The sequence below is a fragment of the Hemiscyllium ocellatum genome, chromosome 8 (genome assembly GCF_020745735.1).
Source record: "Hemiscyllium ocellatum isolate sHemOce1 chromosome 8, sHemOce1.pat.X.cur, whole genome shotgun sequence".
NCBI classification, from domain to species: Eukaryota; Metazoa; Chordata; class Chondrichthyes; order Orectolobiformes; family Hemiscylliidae; genus Hemiscyllium; species Hemiscyllium ocellatum.
This window is the reverse complement of record NC_083408.1, coordinates 89,800,709-89,822,282: the sequence shown is the minus strand read 5'-3', so window position 1 is coordinate 89,822,282 and position 21,574 is coordinate 89,800,709. Positions and strand designations below refer to the sequence as shown.

The 21,574-nt window shown below is 42.7% G+C and overlaps 2 protein-coding genes across 2 annotated transcripts in view; both read left to right on the top strand.

Moving 5' to 3' along the window:
- atxn3 (ataxin 3) overlaps positions 1 to 13,647 on the top strand; it is a 71,336-nt gene extending 57,689 nt beyond the window's left edge. Inside the window, exon 11 of the mRNA XM_060829346.1 lies at positions 13,475 to 13,647. Coding sequence (XP_060685329.1) covers positions 13,475 to 13,524 — 50 coding nt within the window. The 3' untranslated portion in view covers positions 13,525 to 13,647. The remainder of the gene's footprint in view (positions 1 to 13,474) is intronic.
- Positions 13,648 to 16,687: 3,040 nt separating this feature from the next.
- The window catches only part of sgpp1b (sphingosine-1-phosphate phosphatase 1b), a 59,494-nt gene continuing 54,607 nt past the window's right edge, over positions 16,688 to 21,574 (top strand). Inside the window, exon 1 of the mRNA XM_060829344.1 lies at positions 16,688 to 17,797. Within this exon, the coding sequence (XP_060685327.1) occupies positions 17,102 to 17,797 (696 nt within the window). The 5' untranslated portion in view covers positions 16,688 to 17,101. The remainder of the gene's footprint in view (positions 17,798 to 21,574) is intronic.

The following is a 21,574-nucleotide window of genomic DNA, read 5'->3' as shown; positions in this document are numbered from 1 at the left end:
ATGAGGTGGGGGGAGGAAAGAGTTGGAAACTAGTGAAGTTGATGTTGATGCTGTTTGGTTGAAGGGTCCCAAGGTGGAAGATGAGGCATTCTTCCTCTAGTTGTCAGGTGGCTTTTATTTAGCAGTGGAGGTTGCCCAGGACTTGCATGTCCTTGGTGGAGTGGGAGAGGGAGTTGAAGTGGGTGGTGGGGTTGTGTGGTGCATTTGTCCTAGGGATATTCCCTGAAACAGTCTGCGAGTTGGTGTCCTGTCTCCCTGATGTAGGGGAGACCACATCGAGAGCAACAGTAGATGAACTGAGTGGATGTGCAGGAAAATCTCTGCCGGGTGTGAAACAATTCTTTGGCGCTTTGGACGGAGGTGAGGAGCCAGGTGTGGGTGCAAGGGAACGTGCTGCGAATGGAGGGTGGGTTGGTGGTGGGTGTGGACCTAACGAGGGAGCCATGGAGGGAATGGTCTCTGCGAAATGCACGTAGGAATGGGGAGGGAAATATATCTCTGGTGGTGGGGTCTGATTGTAGGTTACAGAAATTTCGGAGGATAATGTGCTGTATCTAGAGATTTGTGGGATGTAAGATGAGGACCGGGGTGCAGTTCTATCCTTGGTGTAGTTGGAGGGCTGGGGTTCAAGTGCAGAGGTACAGGAATTGGAGATGATGTGCTGAAGGCATTGCTGATCACATGGGAGGGGAAATTGTGGTCCTTGAAATAGGCGGCCATCTGGAATGTCCAGGAATGGACTTGTTCTAGCTTGGAGCAGATACAGTGGAGGTGGAGGAGTTGGGAGTAAGGAGGGGGAGTGGGTGGAGGTGTGGTCAAGATCGCTGTGGGATGTCCATGTTGAGCTGTTCGTCAGAGATAGAGACTGAGAAGTCCAGAAATGGGACAGAGGTGTCCAAGATTGTCCGTGTAAACCTTAGGTCATGGTGGATGGTGTTAGTGAGTTCATCCTTCTTGCGGGAGCACAAGGTGGCGCTGATACAGTCATCAATGTAGTAGATGAAAAGTGGATTAGATTAGATTACCTACAGTGTGGAAACAGGCCCTTTGGCCCAACAAGTTCACACTGACCCTCTGAAGAGTAACCCACCCAGACCTAACACTCTGGGCAATTCAGCAAGGCCAATTCACCTGACCTGCACATCTTTGGACTGTGGGAGGGAACCGGAGCACCCAGAGGAAACCCACGCAGACACTGGGAGATTGTGTAAACTCCACACACAGTCACGGATGGCTGGAATCACACCTGGGGCCCTGGTGCTGTGAGGCAGCAGTGCTAATCACTGAGCCACCATGCCACCCTGGATGATGGACTGTTTCACATATCCTGGAAGAGGCAGGCATAGCTGGGGCCCATGTAGGTGGCCATGGCTACCCCTTTGGTTTGAAGAAAGTGGGAGGATTCAAAGAAATTGTTGAGGGTGAGGACCAATTCTGCCAATTGAATGAGTATGTCAGTAGAGGGGTACTGGTTGGGTCAATAGGACATCCAGTCCCGTGCACGTCCATCCGGTCTAGTGAAGGCCTCCAAGTCCTCTGTTTCTTCCTCTCCCACCGATCCAACCAGTACTCCTCCATCTCTTCCTGTAACTCAGACCATTGCATCCAGTCAACATCCTTGTAAAATTTCTTCTGCACTCTTTCCAGTTTATTCTCATCTTTCCTATAACAAGGTGATCAACGCTGAGCACAATGCTCCAAATACGGCCTCACCGATGTCCTGTATAACTGCAACATGACTTCGCAACTTCTATACTCAATGTCCTGACTGATGAAGGCCAGTGTGCAAAAAGCCTTCTTCACTGCCCTGTCTACCTGTGACTCCACTTTCAGAGAACTGTGAACCTGAGTGCCAAGATTCCTCTGGTCCACTACGCTCTTTAAGGCCCTACCATTCACCGTGAAACTCCTACCTTGACGTGACTTTACAAAATGTAAGACCTCACACTTACCTATATTAAGCACCATTTTCCATTTCTTGGCCCACTTCCCCGGCTGATCAGGGTCCTGCTGCAATTTCTGATAATCTTCCTCTAAACAATACCACCCATTTTTGTGTCATCAGCAAACTTCCTAATCATGCCTTGTACATTCTCAAAAAAATCATTGATATAGATAACAAACAGTAATGGGCCCAGCACCAACCCCTGAGGCACTCCACTGGTCATAAGCCTCCAGTCTGACAAGCATCCTTCCACTATTACCCACTGCTTCCTACCATCATGCCAATTTTGTATCCAATTTGCTTTGGTTTTGTTTTTGAAAGAAACTAGTTTCCTTGGGCGTTTTTTTGGCCAGTCACAAACTACATTTTTCTCAGTTCTGCTTTAGAATCACAGAACTGACACATTAAAGCAGTTTCTTTCCACACAGATGCTGCCTGACCTGCAAAACAATTTCTATTTATGTGTATCTATCTCCTGGCTATTAACCTCTTGTGCTACTTGAAATTTTCATGGTTCCTTGATGGTCAAGAATCTCTCTACTTTAGCCTTAAACATATTCAATGACCAGACTGCCACCACTCTTGGATGAAGAAAATTCCACAGATTCTCAAGAACCTCTGAGATAAAAAAAAATCATCTCAGTTTTAAATGGAAGACCCCTTGTTTTAAAATTTTCCATCCTAGTCCTGTAGAGTAAACATGCTTTCAGCACATCAAGCCCTCTCAGGATCTTGTTTGTTTCAGCACCTCTGTGCAACATCCTCATCTTTACCCCTGCAAGGAAATGTCTTCTGCACTTTCTCCAAGACCTCGACTTCCTTCCTATAATGTCAAGCCTAAAGACACAAATACTCTGACCAAGACCAGTATTTGACAAAGATTTAACATAGCTTCTGTGCTTTTGTATACTCTGAGTGAAGATTCCAGCATACATATTTAACTATGTACTTTATTGCCATCTTCAAAGATTTACGTATACATTTGCAGACCTCTCTGATCCTGTAAACCCTTTAAGTGGTTACATTTAGTTCATTGTCACCTCTCATCATTTTTTCATTAAAAACTATCATTTTTCATTTTCTGCATTAAATGTAAAATGCCAATTGTCTGTCAGTGTTATCAGAATGGCTTCCTGAAATTTGCTACCATGTACCTCAATATTTACTACATCTTGGAATTTTGTATCTTATGCAAACTCAAAAGTGTATACCTTCCATATCCAAGCCAAGATCATAAATCTATATCAGAAGAAGCAGTATTCTTAATATTAACAAGTGCCTTCAGTCTGAAGAACAACCATTGACTACTAATCTGCTTTATGTCCCACAACAATTCGGTACCTGCGATACTTACCTTTTAGTCCCAAGGGCTTCAATTTTGCTAACTAACCTATTATTGTACATTTCAAAATATGATTTGAAAATCCATAGAGTCTCTGAAACTAACTTCTTCAGTGGTGTTGATCAAGTTTGTCAAATAGAATTCTATCTTTAACAAACCTGAGCGTTTCCTTTACTGATCCGAATAGCAATTAATTTTGTCCAAGACTATTGTCTCTAAATGTTTTTCATGTTATGCTGATTAGCGTGTAATACCATATATATCCCTCTACTCTTTTTCTTTACACCTGTGTCACATATTCAGTTCTTCAGTCCGTTAGCACCACGCCCATGTCCAAGGCATAGAAGATTACAGCCAGAGCTTTTCCAAATTCCACCCTTAGTAGCGTGGATACAACTTATGCAAATTGGATGACCTTTACATTTTCAGAACTGTTAAATTGCCACACGTTTTGACTCTGATCTCCAGTATCTGCAGTCCTCACTCTAAGCCTGTCAGGCACTGGCTATTGTTCATGTTGTGAAACCTCATTGTGAAGCTCCAAAATTTTTCCAAACAGAGGCCAGGAAAGAGTAAGAATGTGTTAGCATGAGAGCCAACGGTGTCAGCAGAACCACTGCCCTTTTTACGCCTTGTTGATCTTGCTTCTACGTGCTGCAGCAGGCTGTCAACACAGACACTGATTCATGTGCATCCTGTATGGACATGTAGTTAAGCATCATGCTGACACATTCAGGGTTACGGAGAGACTCAAACAAACAGATGTAATGCCAAACTAATAACATTTATGCAAATATAATTTATATACAGTGCAATGTCTGTGTACTACATAATGCCATGTAAAGATTTATTCTCACTTTGCCTCCCACTGCATCTCTGCACTTTCTCAGGTTCTGCAGCTGGAGTGTACTGAGTTTGCTCAGGACTGGAGCCTGTTGGCCTTGGACGTTTGATTGGGAAACACTGGGGGGTGTGCCTGGATGGCCTAGCCATGCGAAGGGCCTTCTTGCCAGATGCAAGTGAACCCTCCTTGGCTTGAACTTCCCAAGGGTCAGCGGAGAGGGCAGTCAGGGTAGAGGTGAAGGTAGACTGTCCTGAGAGATGTCTGAGAGGTGTGTATATGTGATTTCTCCTCCAGCAGGTTTCCTCTTAGCATCACCCTGTCTCTTTGTGAAGAAAGGGAATTGGAATGTGCAACAGGTTCCCCCCATTTACCACCATCCCCCCCCATACAACCACCACCACCTCCATCCCACACCATGCCTTCAATCATAAAGACCAACAGACATGGTGATGATGTGCAGGACATTGGTTAGGCCACTTTTGGAATACCACATTCAGTTCTGGTCTACCTGCTGTAGGAAGGATGTTGCGAAACTTGAAAGGGCTCAGTAAAGATTTACACGTTTGTTGCCAGATTTGGATGGTTTGAGCTATTGGAGGAGATTGAAAGGCTGGTTATTTTCCTTAGAGCGTCAAAGGTTGAGGGTTGACCTATGAACTCAGATTTCTCCAGTTTCCTCATTTCCCCTCCCCCCACCTTGTCTCAGTCGAATCCCTCGAACTCAGCACCACCTTCCTAACCTGTAATTAGATTACTTACAGTGTGGAAACAGGCCCTTCGGCCCAACAAGTCCACACCGACCCGCAACCCACCCATACCCCTACATATACCCCTTACCTAACACTACGGGCAATTCAGCATGGCCAATTCACCTGACCCGCCCATCTTTGGACTGTGGGAGGAAACCGGAGCACCCGGAGGAAACCCACGCAGACACAGGGAGAACGTGCAAACTCCACACAGTCAGTCGCCTGAGGTGGGAATTGAACCCAGGTCCCTGGCGCTGTGAGGCAGCAGTGCTAACCACTGTGCCACCCTGACCTCTCCGCCCCCACCCCACTCCGGCCTATCACCCTCACCTTTACCTCCTTCCACCTATCACATCTCCATCGCCCCTCCTCCCTATCTTTTATCTTAGCCTGCTGGACACACTTTCCTCATTCCTGATGAAGGGCTTATGCCCAAAACGTCAAATTTCCTGTTCCTTGGATGCTGCCTGACCTGCTGCGCTTTTCCAGCAACACATTTTCAGCTCTGATCTCCAGCATCTGCAGTCCTCACTTTCTCCTTATATAAGTTTATAAAATCATGAGGGATAGGGATAGGGTGAATAGTCAAGGTCTTTTTCTCCCCCAGGGTAGCACAGTCTAAAACTGGAGGGTGTAGTTTTAAGGTGAAAGGGGAAAGATTTAAAAGGGATCTAAGGACAACTTTTTCATGTAGTGATACATGTATAAAAATGAGCTGCCAAAGGAAATGGTGGAGGCTGGTGCAATTACAACATTTAAAAGGCATCTGGATGGATATATGAATAGGAAGGGTGCTGGACCTGACTCTTCATCACGGCTCTCCAATGTGGCCATGCAGCCAGACAGTCGTATGCTTGAGATATTCCTGAACCTCTGGCTAGGAGGGCAAATGGCTCCCACATCTCTGCCTTTTGCTCATGAAGTGGGGCCTTCAAGCCAACTAGAAATTGTGGAGTTAAAATGATTCTTGGATGTTAAGCTTACGAACAAAGCAACTTTATTGTAGACATGTGAGTCACACGGTCTGTTTCGATAAACAGTACTGCACATACATCTCCTGAGGATATCCTGCTGGATGATTGGTGCTTGGCAGCCACTTTGATCCTGCAAGTCTGTTCTGGACAGACACTCAGTGCTGATGTTGCTAATCTTAATGTAAAAGATCTTCTGTCTTTCTGTGGCAGGGGTGATTAAGCATTGTCTGCGGTCACTGCTTGTGACAAAGGTCACCTCCATTTTTAATTAGATTACATGATATTGGTTATCCTGTGTAATTTTTGTTGTCCAAAATTCCAGTCCTTCTTGATATTATCAGCCCTGTTGTAGGTGGCACTGTGATTGGAACATAATTAGAATAATATAAAAACAACTTGAAATGGCTATTGTTGAAGATGTCTCCTGATTGTCTTCTCACCTGTGTAAAACAAAGGCTGCTTGACATTTGAATGAATTAGAATTAAAATTAGGTTTATTGTCACGAGTACTCAAGGGCAGGAGTACAGTGAAATGTGTACAATGTTGCCACACAAAGTGCCATCTTAGATACAAAGTATCGAAGTACAAATGTTACATACTACATTAGATTAGGTACAAATATAGAGAAATAAAGAAAAAAGTTCTACATTACAGTTCTTCATAGTATAAATTAGGAAGTTAAAGAAGTAAAGTTAAAACATAAACGTCACAGTCCTTCTATAGCCTGCAGTATCTCCATGCAGTGGGCTTTCTACACAGGGTCTCATTCTCCCTGCACTGCCAGGCTCTGTGACAGGCTGACCACACTGGGCCCCAGTCCACCTGTCACCTTCTCCAGGTCCCCAGCCCGCTGGCTGCTCCGCACTGGCCCGTTCCATTCTGACTCACTAAAATACCCTGTGTTGAGTTATTATTAAAATGCTCCACAATATGTTATTCCTCTCTGTGCATTTAGGTGAAGCCCCTGATTGTTGACCCCACAGGGTCCTCTCTAGCCTGGGGTTCAGCAGGTATCTGTTTCCTGGCAGTCATAGAAACCTACAGCATGGAAACAGACCCTTCAGTCCAACTCGTCTTTGCCAACCAATCTAATTCCACCTACCAGCTCCTGACCCATATCTCTCGAAACACTTCCTATTCATATACCCATCCAGATGCCTTTTAAATGTTATAATTGTATCAACTTCCATCACTTCCACGGCAGCTCATTCCACACACGCACCACCCTCTTTGTGAAAAAGTTGCCCCTTACATCCCTTTTAAATTTGTTCCCCTCTCACCCTAAACCTATGCCCCCTAGTTCTGGACTCCCTCACCGCAGAGAAAATACTTTGTCTATTTATCTTATCCAAGCCCCTCATGATTTTATCAGCCTCTATATGGTCACCCCTCAGACTCTGACACTCCAGTGAAAACAGCTCCAACCTGTTCAGCCTCTCACTGCAGTTCAAATCCTTCAACCCTGGCAACATCCTTGTAAATCTTTTCTGAACCCTTTCAAGTTTCACAACATCTGTCCGATAGGAAGGAGACCAGAATTGCACACAATATTCTAAAAGTAGCTTAATCAATGTCCTGTACAGCCGCAACATGACCTCCCATCTTCTATACTCAATTCTCTGGAAATAAAGGAAAGCATACCAAACACCTTCTTCACTATCCTATGTATCTGCGACTCTACTTTCAAGGAACTATGAACCTGCACTCCAAGGTCTCTCTGTTCAGCAATACTGCCCAAGACCTTACCATTAAGTGTATAGGTCCTGCTAAGATTTGCTTCCCCAAAATGCAACACCTCGTATTTATCTAAATTAAACTCCATCTGGTACTCCTCAGCTCATTGGCCCATCTGATCAAGATCCCATTGTAATCTGAGGTAACCTTTTTCGCTGTCCACTACACTTCCCATTTTGGTATCATCTGCAAACTTAGCAATTATACCTCCCATGTTCACATCCAAATCATTTATATAAATGATGAAAAGTACTGGACCCAGCACCGATCCTTGTGGCACTCCACTGGTCACAGGCTTCCACTTCTATATGTTTCAAAAGATCCAGCACCTCCTCCTCTTTAATGTGGACATTTTTCAAGATGTAATCATGTATTTCCCTATATTTGTATCTTCCATTTCCTTCCCTACAGTAAACACTGATGCAAAATGTTTGTTTAGTATCTCCCCCATCTCTTGCTGCCCTATACATAGGTTGCCTTGCTGATCTTTGGGGGACCCTACTCTATCTCTAGCTACCCTTTTGTCCTTAATGTATTTATAAAATCCCTTTGCATTCTCCTTGACCCTATTTGCCAAAGCTATCCCCTCCAAAATGCCAGTTGCCAAAGTGCTTCTTCCTCAGTCAGCTAAGGAACTGTGGCAGTGATTGTGTTCCCATATTTTCTAAACATAGCACTCACAATAAGGTATCAGTGTCTGAGCTGGGAGGGGGTTCAGGAGGCAGCCTTGGCAACCCTTCCTGAGTCCTGAAACTTCTTCCGCAGAGATTGAGGAGGTAACTTCTGGTGGAGCATCTCTTTTCTCCTCTGGAGCTGTGAACATCCCGCTGGTATCTGGAATACACCAGGAAGAGAAGCGATTGCAGCCAATGGTTCAAAGTGATGTGCAATGAATGGGGTTACTGTGAGAGTTGCAGTGAAATAAACAGTGGTAATTAATTGATTGGATATGGTGCCATCCCCATAGGACTGTTTCCTGGGCATAGATAAGGTGAATTCCAGGTGTCTTTTCCCTAGGGTGGAGGATTTCAACACTATTTCTAAGATTTAAGAAAAGATATAAGGGACAGCTTTTTTCTACCTATAATGGTTCACATTAACTTGCAGAGAAAGTGGTGAATTGTGGGTACAGTTAGAATGTTTAATAGACATTTAGATAAGTACATGAATAAGAAATTTTTAGAGGGACATGGGCCAAGTGCAGGCAGGTGAGACTAGTTTGAGATTATGGTCAATGTGGACTGGTCAGAGAGAAAGGTCTGTTGACTCTTCTCCTGCGATTAACAAGATTCCTCTCATGGGGGGTGAGAAGTTGATGTTGGGCCCCCTTCCACCTGCCTGGGCCCTTTGTTGCCCCATTGTGGCTGTCTCCTATGGTAGTGAGAGAAAGGGAGGGATTGAGTGAGATCAAAGCGGGTGGTGCAGCTATTAGTTCAGGCTTGGTGGTCAAAAGCTGGTGAGCTGTCCCAGTCAAGTGAACAAGTGGCAGAGGGTTAGTGGTGCTGAAGACTCTGGAGAAACATGAGCTAGTGAATGAATATGTTATATACAGTACTAAGAGTGGCAGAATATGAGCCTTAGGTGGGACATGGATGCAGTAGCGGAGACAGAGTAAGTGTGAAGTAGCAAATAGAAGAGTGGGACTTTCTCTGATGGAGCAGAGATGGTCATTGAACTTGCTGGCTGTTCTTCTGGACCATGGAGACTACAATGATTGCAGTGTAAATCTTGGTCCAGAGTCAGGTGATGTAAATTGGACAAAAGGGACACCATAACAATGGAATGTCTTGTTAATGAGGTGCATTTGGCAAAATATGGCAAGAGATCTTGTTGGGTCTTGTGGAGAGAAAGCCTTAATGAAGCCCAACAAAACTGACGCAGGGTCAACAATAATAGATCAGCCCAACATTCACTCACATTGTTATAGTCAGACCTCTTGTAATGTCATTAAACTTGGTATTAGTTTCCTTATATGCCATCAAACAATGAGGTTTGTTTTTATTGTGATGAAAGTATTCTTGGTTGGTAAAATCCTGTTTACAGGAATTAGATTAGCTGTTTCCTGTTGAGGGTGGAACAATTGCTAGGATTATTTCCTTCCCAATGACTTTTCCATCTTCAGAGTTATGCAATGCGTTTAAATACTGACTTTGAAGACAGGGAAAGATTTGTTGTTAATTTTCTGAATTTTAGTTAATATAACATCCATGCATGAAAGTGATAATATTTGCTATTCAACATAGCCCATAAGGAATTCCTGAGCAGCAGAGATGCAGGTGATGCATTCTTTTTATAGAAACATAAGTCGCAGGAATTGACCATTCAGCCCATTGATGCCAATTCATCATTCAACATGATTTTTGGCGGATTCTTTACCTCAGACTCATTCTCTCCATATCCTCTGACATCTTTATCCTCTATCTCCCTTAAATATATTTGATGACTTGGCTTCCATAGCCTATAACAACAGAGAATTCCACAGGTTCACCACTTTCAAATGAAGAAATCTGTCCTCATGTCAATCAATCACATATCCTGAAACTATGATTCCTTGTTTTGGAGTTACTGGCCGGGGGACATCATCCTTGTCTAGCTGTTTAATGACCATAATACAATTAATTCATATATATGTTTAGAATCATACAGATTCTTGTTAAGTCTGCACTTTAATCTGCATTTTAATCTACTAATTCCATTTTGAGAAATCATATGCAAGCAACATTAATGTGTAAAGGAGGATTACGTAAAATGAAGCACACTGCATTTGAATAACATTATGGGTGAGGGAAGACTCTTTTGACCTGGTTATGGCCTTATATCAAGGGATATTGGGGATGAACAATGATTGCTGGACTTGCCAGCAGTGATCATATCTGATGAAAAAATGGAAAATAGTATTTTCACTGGGAAAGAATGGGAAGTAGATCATGAATTGGAGATGCTGGTGTTGGACTGGGGTGTACAAAGTTAAAAATCACACAACACCAGGTTATAGTCCAACAGGTTTATTTGGAAGCACTAGCTTTTGGAATGCTGCTCCTTCATCAGGTGGTTGTGGATCATAGTTGTGTGCATTTTACTGACAGAATGCTGTATTCCTAAGAACCGTTTGAATTGCTATATATTGAAATTGATGTTGTTTTCATTATAGAATAACCAGAATCTCAATCTAAGCTACAAATCTTCTCAGAACTCATCATTATATAATAACATTTGTTAAGAAGTTTGCAAGTTTGACTGTATGGATCAGGAAAAAAACATGTTACAGTCTGCCTTTTTTTCCAAAGTACCCTAAACTTCTGAACCTTTAGCAGATGAACTATAGAAAATAGAAATAGTAGACCATTCAGCCTCTCAAGCTTGTGCAAGCGGTAATTTGTCCATTGTTCAAATTCAGGCCTTCTGAATAATACTGTTGTTTCAATAGGCTGATGGTTATTAGTAATGGAGCCAGAAATCAGGGTTCAGTTCTAACACACTAGGTATTAAAATTGAATTGAATGTCAAATAATCAGTGAGTCATTATCTGCCAGAATTGACCACTAAAATTGCCTGACCATCATCAAAATCCAATGAGTTTACTGATGATCTTTGGGGAAGAGGGTCTAATTGAACTAGAACATTAGTGTCATTTCTCCTGATCACTGAGTATTTTAAACATTTTTGTCTTTATTCCATATTTTCAGCAGCTGCAGTATTTTCCTTTTGTATAAAAAAATCTAGATAAAAAAAAGAATTTGCCTGTGTTTTTAAAACCTTGGTGACAAAACTATAGAATCATTTTAAACTACCAGAATGTCTGACTACTTTTCTTCATTTTTCAAATTTATAGCATTTTATAAACAGTTTGTACTTTAATTTCTCTGTACAAGTTTTATACAGAAATAAATATTATATTTTAAATTCAGTTTCTTTTGCATTAAAAAAAGTTAGAAGAAACCAGAATCCCTTACTATCTTGTTTCACTTTGCCAAGGAGGCAGATGACATAAATCATGATTAATTGCAATGCGCTTTACACAACAGAAAAAATGTTTTGGTCTCCAAAACATTTGAAACATATCAAAAAGGATACTAACGTTGCAGTTTTGGAGTTGAATATATGTGTTTATTTGACACTACAGACTGAGCTACTGAATGAGTCATTTTCTGTGCAGTCATGGGGTGAGATGACATAGTGATCTGATAAGCACTTCTGGCATGTGGACGTGCTTTCACTAGTTAATTCTGCAATTCAATCTTTTAGAGATAACTAGTTGTCTGAAATTCAACTGTCTGGGATAAAGAGACACTTCATAGTCTTGCTTTTGAATTAGGGAACAGAAAATGGAGAATTCCATATTTTAAAAATTAACAACACAGAAAGGGTTGAATACGCATCAGGTCAACCAGTTATTTCAAGCAGTCATCTGGCCAAAGAAATATTGAGTAAAGATGGGAGTGTTTGGAAACAATTCATCACATCAACATCATCTTTTACAAAAAGATTTGTGATATCTTAGTAAATTCCAATATTTTACTTATCCTAAATCTTTGTATAATGTTTAATTTAGATAGCTAATATATTATTTAACACAAATACAGTTTGTGAGTTCAGTAACTTGACACTTAGTTGCAATTGACATCTGCTTGTGATTATGGTTTTGCAATTGTAGAAAACACTGAAGGTTTTGTCTCTGTGAGGCTTAATGTTTACAATATTCCATTTTGTTGTTTCCTCTCTTTCCATGTTCAGAGATGCCAATGGAAACTTTGTTCTCATCATCCATGGTAATTAAATCCAATGGTTTACTGCAAGTTGTTAACAACAAACATTTTAAATATTTTATTAACACTTAAATATTTAGTGCTGAGCTTACAACCCTGCAAAATACCCACCAACAAATCACACACTCCAAAATGACCTTGGTAAATTATACAACTAAAAATGATATTTTAAAATCATTGATGCCTTTTTCATGGTCCAAGTATTATATTGCATTGCTGAATCTTCTGTTTATGTCAATGAAATAATCGATGTTCTCGCTCCTTTTCCACTTCAGTCAGATCCTGCAACTACACATTGTTCAGTCATATTTGTTTGGATCAAATTTTTTTTCATCTCACCATTCCACTGGTAATTTTGCTGTCTGCTATCCAACTTCAGAGTTTTAATCTTGAACATATCCAAGAATCACGCACAATTTGTCTTAGTCACTTGGAAAGTTTGAGGGTTTCAGTTAGTAGGATTGAGATACTACAAATTGTTCTTCATAATTCACCTCAATTTATTGGTTTGGTTAAGGGACAAATCAATAAATTATTTTTACTTTAAATGTAATGACAAGGGATCTTAGAAAAATATGTTTCATCAATGAAGATATGAATTTTTAAAACAAACCTTTGCTCAGTCGTCTCTTTTGTGATTTTCCCGTCCACTTAAAAAATTACTATGGGCATCTGATATTAGGAATTTTCTTCTTTAATCTCATAAGGAGGAATGTTAATTGACTTGAAAAGGAATACTATAAATTTACATTAGTCTTAATTCAACATTAACATTTCCTTAAAAGGTGCCTGAAAACTATTCTGAGCCCAGTCAACTTTTTCTCCCATCTGCATATATGTGCTTGTCTGTCTCTGTCCCCAAACGAGTTGCCAAGAAATATGAGTACCGCTATTAATGAACATGGAGTAGAGTGGGAAAGGGACCAAATGCATTAAGGATACGAAGGGTGTCAGTTTGTAGTGTTTGGATGACTACCATGAGACTAGACTGAATGACTAGCACTCTTAAAAAAAATCACTTTTCATCAGTTCAGATAGGTCACTGCAACCGGAAACATCAACTATTTCTCTTCTCGTGCTGACTAGTTGAGTTTTTCAACCATTTTGTTTTTATTTCAGATGTTTGGCACCCACAATTCTTTTCTTTCTGCTGGTATGAAAATGTTTAAGGAAGAAAAATACCTGTTTGAATTATGTGGGCATGAGAGAAAGACTGCCGGCATGAACATGGATATTTATAGGTGAACATACCCCATGAAATGGTGAGAAGTTGGTTAGGTATGTGTCTTTGTGAATTGAAGGGGAGTGTGATAATTAAGTAATTCTTTTAGGAAGTGATTGATCAGCTTGTAAAAAATTCAGCGGTCACTGTTTTGTCATCTTCTAGATTAAAACTCAAATCACTGCGAAATGTAAAATTGTCTCTGTTTCAACTCAATAAAATTGGTGACAGCTATTCCCTGGTTCATTTTTCAACATATTGCCCTGACAAATCAGGGTCAACTTTCTTAGTGTAAAATTTAAACAAATACTAGCAGTTAACTGTTAACCAACAGTAATGGGTTCTTTCTTCATGGCAATATACTAGTCAACTTGACCAATCAGTCAGTGCTCTCGTCACATGCAATGTCAATGTAGTTTTGGCCATGAATTTGTATTTTTGTAAAATGCCCTGATGAATGCAAGTCAAAAAGCTTCAACAAAAGGTGTATTTTTTCAGCAATGCCTTAATTTGAATTAGGAGAAAGTGAGGACTGCAGATGCTGGAGATCAGAGTCAGAATCAAAAGCATAGTCAGGCAGCATCCAAGAAGCAGGACAGTCAACATTTTGAGCAGAGGCTCTTCATCAGAACTTTCTTGATTAATCATCGTCTTTCCAATTAGAGACAACATGTCCTTGGATGCTGTCTGACCAGCTGTGCTTTTCCAGCACCACACTTTTAAACACTAATTTAAATTGTTTAACATTAACCAAAATACATAAACTCAAGCTGAAAAAAATCAACATTTATCAGCAGAGATATTCCAGCAATTTTCTGCTCAATAAAGTTTTCCTTATACATACCGATTCACATTCACCCATCTCATTTTTTTTGTAATGTTGATTAATAGAGCAAGATAGGAGTAGAGCCCATTAGGGACCAGAGCAGCAATCCGTGTGTGCAGCTGGAAGATATGGCTGAGGTTTTAAATGAGAACTTTACATCTGTACTCAATTGAAAAAGGACAATGTAGGTCTAGAATCAGGTGGGGGACTGTGATGGACTTGAACAAATTAGCATTGAGAGGGAGTGTATTAGCCTATTTAACAGGTGGATAAATCCTCACATTCAAATTAGATGATTTGTGGCATGGTGGGCCAGTGGTTAGCACTGCTGCCTTGCAGCACCAGAGTCCTAGTGTTTGATTCCAGCCTCGGGTGACTGTGTGGAGTTTGTACATTCTCCCCATGTCTACGTGGGTTTCCTCCCACGGTCCAAAGGTGTGCAGGTCAGGTGAATTGGCTATGCTAAATTGCCCATAGTGTTAGGTGCATTGGTCAGAGGGAAATGGGTTTGGGTGGGTTACTCTTCAGAGGTTCAATATGGACTTCTTGGGCCGAAGGGCTTGTTTCCATGCTGTAGGGAATCTAAGATGAGCCAATGCTGGTGTAGAGGCCAGGGAGGAGATTGTTTGGGCTCTGACATTAATTTTCAAATCTTGTCTGGTCTCAGGAGGGGTGCTGGATGACCAATGCCAGGACAACTAATATGGTACTATTATTCAAGAAGGGTGTTAGAAATGTGACAGACTGGTGAATCTAGTATCTGCAATAAGGAAACAATTGGAATATGAGCTGAGGTACAGAATTTATCCCTAATTGGAAAGGCAAGGATTAATCAAGAATTGCCAGTTATAGCTAGGGAACGGGAGGTCATGTCTTACAAATATGATTTTCTTTTGAGGAGGTGACTAGGTGTGTAAACAAGGGCAGTGCAGTTGATGTAGTCGATGTGGACTTCAGTAAGGCTTGAAGTCTCACATGGCAAACTGGTTAAGAAGATCCCATGGGATTCATGGCAATTTGTCAAATTGGATCCAAAATTTGCTCAGCAGCAGTAAGAGGGTGACAGTCAAGGATATTTTGCGACTGGAAGCTTGTGTTCAGTCTGGTACTATAGGGTTCAGATTAGTACTGGATCCCTTGCTGTTTGTTGCATCTAATGATCTAGAATGTAATAAAGATGATCATGAGTTTGTAGATGATAGGAAAATTGGTGGTTGGTAAATAAAGTTGCTATAGTCCTACTGGAACATGTGGCTGCTCTGTCATTAGATAAAGATGGTGGTTTTAACCTCTGGCAAGGAGTGAGGCTGAGAAAAAGAACCCTTTATGGTAACCTCAGCTGGTGCAGTCATTGAACCCAAACTATCGACATTATTCTGATTTGGAGATCCCGGTGCTGGACTGGGGTGGGCAAAGTTAAAAATCACACAACACCAGGTTATAGTCCAACAGGTTTCATTGGAAGCACACTAGCTTTCGGAGCGTCGCTCCTTCATCAGGTGATAGTGGAGGGCTCAATCCTAACACAGAATTTACAGCAAAAATTTACAGTGTGATGTAACTGAAATTATACATTGAAGATTTGATTGTTAAGTCTTTCATCTGTTTGAATACCATGATAGTTTCACTTCTTTCACTAGCGTGCTTTCAATTAAACCTGTTGGACTATAACCTAGTGTTGTGTGATTTTTGACATTATTCTGTTTTGCAAACCAGCTAATCACCCAGAGAGGGTTTGGGTGTCTTGGGACTCACTGCCTACAACAGTTGAAGAAGCAGAAGCGCTCAACACATTAGAAATATTTAGTTGAGCACCTCAGTCGTATTATATAAGGCTGTGGTCAAAATGCTGCGAGATGGGATAAGAGTAAATGAATGTTTGATGACCGGTGCAGACACAATGAAGCGAAGGGTCTCTTTCCGGGGCTGCATGACTCGAGATATCGGCCAGGACAATGCCCTTGGCTCTTCCTTGAATAGTGCCATGCTCCTTTTAATACTCAGCTGAGCGGGCGGATGGAAATTCAGTTTCACATCTAATTTCGAAAGGACAGTGTGGCACTCCCTCAGTACAGACCACCAAACCCTGATTCACCCTTTCCCCTGGAAAGGGAACAGACTCTGCGAGTCAAGAGGCAGCAGACAGACAGACCCAGCTGAAATCCTTTTGCACCATTTACTCAGTGACTTCCCTCACTCGAGTTGACAGGCTCTCAGCTTTGTTTTGCTTTCGGAAGCCGTCGGTCATTCCTTCCCCTTTTGTCGTTGACGTCGTTACTTCAGCCGTTGACTTTTGCAGCGGGGGGCGGGAGAGATCAAACCGCTCTCCCCCTCTCTCGCGCGCGGGGGTTGGGGGAGGCGGACAGAGGAGGGGGCTGCGCGCGCGCCGCCGGACCCGCGCCTGACGAGCAGGCGCACCCCCGAGAGCCGAGGGGGAAGGGCGGGCGGGCGCGCGCGAGCCCGTCGAGACTGCCGTTCCCTCCCCTCTTCCCCCCCCCTCCCCCTTCCTCAGCAATATAACACACGCCCCCCTCCTCCTCAAACCCTCACTCTGAGCTCGGATACAGTGAGCAGAGAGAGGGAGAAAAAGGAGGAACGAAAATCCGGACGGAGAAGTTTCTAGAAGCCGGGAGGATCGGAGAGACCGGGCTCCCGTAGGGGCTTTGGGGAGGGCGTGGGCGAGCCGCCGACCGTTGAGATGGGGCTGATGGCGGGCGGTTGGCGGCGCCTGTTCCGCTATCTGAACCACCCCGACCAAGTGGCCCGCTTCCAGCAGCTGTGCGGCGTGCAGCCCGTCCGCACCGCGCCTCAGGCTAACGGTGACTGCCGGCCTCCCGCCGGCAACCAAAGCGGCGCCACGCATCGCCGCTGCAGCGGCGGCGGCGGCGGGGGGGATCAGCCGCCCTCCCCTCACCCGGACTGCGGCAAGAGGAACGGCGTCGCCTGCCCGCCCCGGGAGACCAAAGTGAAGCAGGAGGAGGGGGAGGTGGGGGCGGCCGCCGATCCGGCCACCGGCAAGAAACAACCCAGGCGGAGGAATTCCCTGAACGAGGAGGCGGGGGGCACCGAGTTCATCATCCGCAACCGGCTGCTCTATTACCTGTTCAGCTTCGGCACGGAGCTGGGCAACGAGCTCTTCTACATCACCTTCTTCCCCTTCTGGCTGTGGAACATCGACCCGTACGTGGGCCGCCGGCTGATCGTGATCTGGGTGTGGGTCATGTACCTGGGCCAATGCACCAAGGACATCATCCGCTGGCCCAGGCCCCGCTCCCCTCCCGTGGTCAAGGTGGAGGTCTTCTACGACTCCGAGTACGGGATGCCCTCCACACACGCCATGTCGGGCACTGCCATCCCCTTCTCGCTCTTCTTCCTCACCGTTGGCCGGTGGCAGGTAATGTGGACTTTTTTCCTCCCCCTGTCCTGAAAAAGGATCACTGCTTTCTCTGCACAGATGCTGCCCTGTGAAGCTGAGTTTCTCCAGCAGCTTGATTTTTTTTTGCTTTCTTCAAAATTCAGTTTGTGGTCCAACTGTTGGTTTCTTTTTTTTAAAAAAAAACTGTTTCTCGCTCTTCCGGGATCTGTTACAGCGGATCAGAGAGTTGAGGTTTGGGGGAGGAGGGGCAGTGGTTCGATTTTTATTCTTCCTGTCCATTGTGTTGCAACTCGTCGTTTTTTTTTATTATTTTTAATTTGATTTTCGTGTGCTCGCTTATTCTCTCTTACCTGATTTGAGAGGGGCGGGTGGAGGTTTGGGCAGCTTTGCAAGGTGTTTTTAGGAAAGGCGAAAGAGTTCTCGGCTGCCGTGAAGTGGGATTGTTTGGCAAGTTTGCCAATGTTTGAATTGCTACAAAAAAAATCAAACGAATGCACTTTCGGCTAATGCTTGTGGATCACTTGCCTTCATGAGCTGTGGCAGTGAACGATGAAATTTTAGGTCAGCAAAGCTAACGAGAGCGTTTTTTATTTCGAGCAGTTTACACAACAGTAAACCTTTACAAAATAAGTACATATAGCTTTGACTTAAGCCGTTACATGCTCTATAACGATGGCTATAAAAGTAGAACTAGTAAACATAAACTCTCCCTCTATTACAAAAAGTAAATATGTGGGTACTGGAAATCTGCAAGTGTTAGTGCATTTAAGTTTTAGAGAAGTTGTATTGGATTGTAAATGTCTAACTGTTTCTGCCTTCAGCGCTTAGTTTCATTTTATATCTTTGCCTGAATTCCTTTTTTTTTGCCTAAAGGTAACAGCTCTTTTGTCCATAATTACAAGTAACCGTATCATTCTTTATAGAACTTTTTTTTAGGTTTTTTTTAAATCATTAATGCTATAAAACTCTTTGAAGCAGGGTGTAGAAATAAATGTAATACAGTTCATGTTAGTTCTGATGAAGCATCCTCTAGGTTTGAAATGTTAATTTGCTTTCTCTGCATGGATGTTGCCTGACCACCTGTGATCTCCAGCTTTTTCTTTCAGTAGAAACAGATGTGTTGGATGTTATTTCAAATTAGGCTATCTATTTTGTTAGTGTATATAGCTGTTCTTGAGTAGAATGAAGTAAGAAATATTCTTTCTATAACTCCATAAAGACTCAGATTTTCCAGGAGTTTGTATCTTCACCACCTCGTTAATGAAACTTTGGTACTGTAGTATGTTTGACATAATATTGGATAAATCTCAAACTGCTGATTTTAGTTTTAGCTAAAATTATAGAGCCAAAATTGACATTGTAATTTTCATCCATATTCTTGTTTGTAAATCGGAAGATCCTACTTCAGAACTCCGTGGATAAGGAGACTAGAATCTGTAAAGCTGAGCACAGATGATTGCATGCTTGAGGGTACACACTGCACTGGGAGCTGCTTGCAAAACAGTGCAGCCTCTTGAGAGCAGCTCATCCGGTGTTCCCTGTGAGCATAGGATGCATTTAATTGCTTTCAATCATGTCCATCTATCCAACCAGTTGATGTGGATTGTGGGTTCGTTCAGTGACTTTGCAAGTCATTTTCAAAAGACTAAGCATTCATTTGCAAGGTAGGCTTTGCATTGCTTGTGTTCACAGCACTCAACTGAAATTGGAAATTTGGAGTACTTGAGACTGTGTTTCGTGTGTGTGTGTTCCTGTATTTTTGATGTAGAAGTAGACCACTGGATCCACTCCCAGCATTCAATAAGATTATAGCAGATCTGATCTGAATTCCATTTTCTTGCCTTTCCTCATACTCCCTTTATTAAAAATCTGCCTATCACAGTCTTGAATTTACTTGAAGACTCAGCTGCAACAGCCCCCTATGATAAAGCCTTCCACAGATTCGCTACCCTCTGAGAAATGGAATTCTTCCTCATCTGTCTCCAAGGTGCAACCCCATATTCTGAGATTATACCCTCCTCCTCCACTTTCCCACAAGGGGGAAATTTGCCTTTCCAATCTACCTTGTCAAGTCCCTTAAGAATCTCGTGAGTTTCAATAAGATGACCTCGCATGTTTCTAAATTTCAGGGAGTACAGGCCCAACATACTCCACCTCTTAGCATTTGACAGCCCCTCAATACCCTGTCAGCCTAGTGAACCACCTTTGGTGTATCGACCTTTTTAGATAGGGGGCACAAAACAGTTCATTATTTCCCAAGTGTGGTCTGACTAGGACCTTTGTATAGTTTTAGCAGAACCTCCTAATTTTATTCTGTCCCATTTGCCTTCTCCATTACCCAGTGATTTTGGATGTTACCTTTTGGTGATTCATGAATAAAGACGCACAAATCCCACTGTTCTGTTACATTATGCAGCATTTCTCCATTAAAATATTCAATTCCTAAAAACCTACAGACAAACCAACGGAACACCCATGGGATTCTTAGCAAAGGCAGTAATGTAGAGACTTGAACCAAAAGCTCCATCAACCATCCAATCCAAACTTTGGGTCTGTTACATGGATGACACCTTTGTCACCACTAAACAAATTAGAGGAAACCTTCAATGCCATCAATAATACCCTTACTGGCATAAAATTCACTAAAGTGGAGGAAAACAACAAACTGCCATTCCTAGATGTCACAGTAGAGCAAACAGCCAGTGGGAACTTCAAATCAGTATCTTCAGGAAAACAACCCATACTGACCAAATATTGAACTACAGAAGCAATCACCTCCACAAACTAAACTGCATCAGAACATTTCAACAAGCCAACACATACTGCAGCGCAGAGGTTCTGCACAGAGCAGAGGAAAATTACCTCTACAGTGTATTCAAAATGAATGGGTACCCAGTGAACTCAGTCTGCCTTTTTTGTTTCAGCAACAAACCCAAACAAGCAAACAAAACAAATCCAGAAACCCTAGTCAATCTCCCCTAAATCAAAGACATCTCAGAAATGACTGCCAGACTACTCAGACCCCTTGGCATCATGGTAGCCCACCAACACACTAAAACAGCAGCTAATGAACTTTGAAAGATCCTGACATCATTAGATTAGTTACAGTGTGGAAACAGGCCCTTTGGCCCAACAAGTCCACACCGACCCGCCGAAGCGCCACCCACCCATACCCCTACATTTACCCCTTACTTAACACTACGGGCAATTTAGCATGGCCAGTTCACCTGACCCACACATCTTTGACTGCGGGAGGAAACCGGAGCACCCGGAGGAAACCCACGCAGACACGGGGAGAACGTGCAAACTCCACACAGTCAGTCGCCTGAGTCGGGAATTGAACCCAGGTCTACAGGCGCTGTGAGGCAGCAGTGCCACCGTGCTGCCCTGTACAGATAACAAGCTAAACTGATGTCACTTACAAAGTACCATGCAAGGACCGTAACAAACACTACATTGAACATACAGGCAGAAAACTAGCCACCAGGATATATGAATATCAACTAGCCATAAAGACATGATCCTTTCTCACTAGTATCCTCGCATATGGATGAGGAAGGACACCACTTTGACTAGGACAACACATCCATCCTAGGACCAGCAAAACAGACATGCACGAGAATTCCTAGAAACATGGCTGGAACTCTATCAACAAACACCTCGAGTTAGACCCCATCTATCACTCCCTGAAAAAGGAACAGGAAGTGACTTCACAGGAAATGACATCACCAACCCAAACATAAATAGAAAGCAGGAATTTTAAGCATTGTTTCACCTGAAGTCAACTGAAGATGT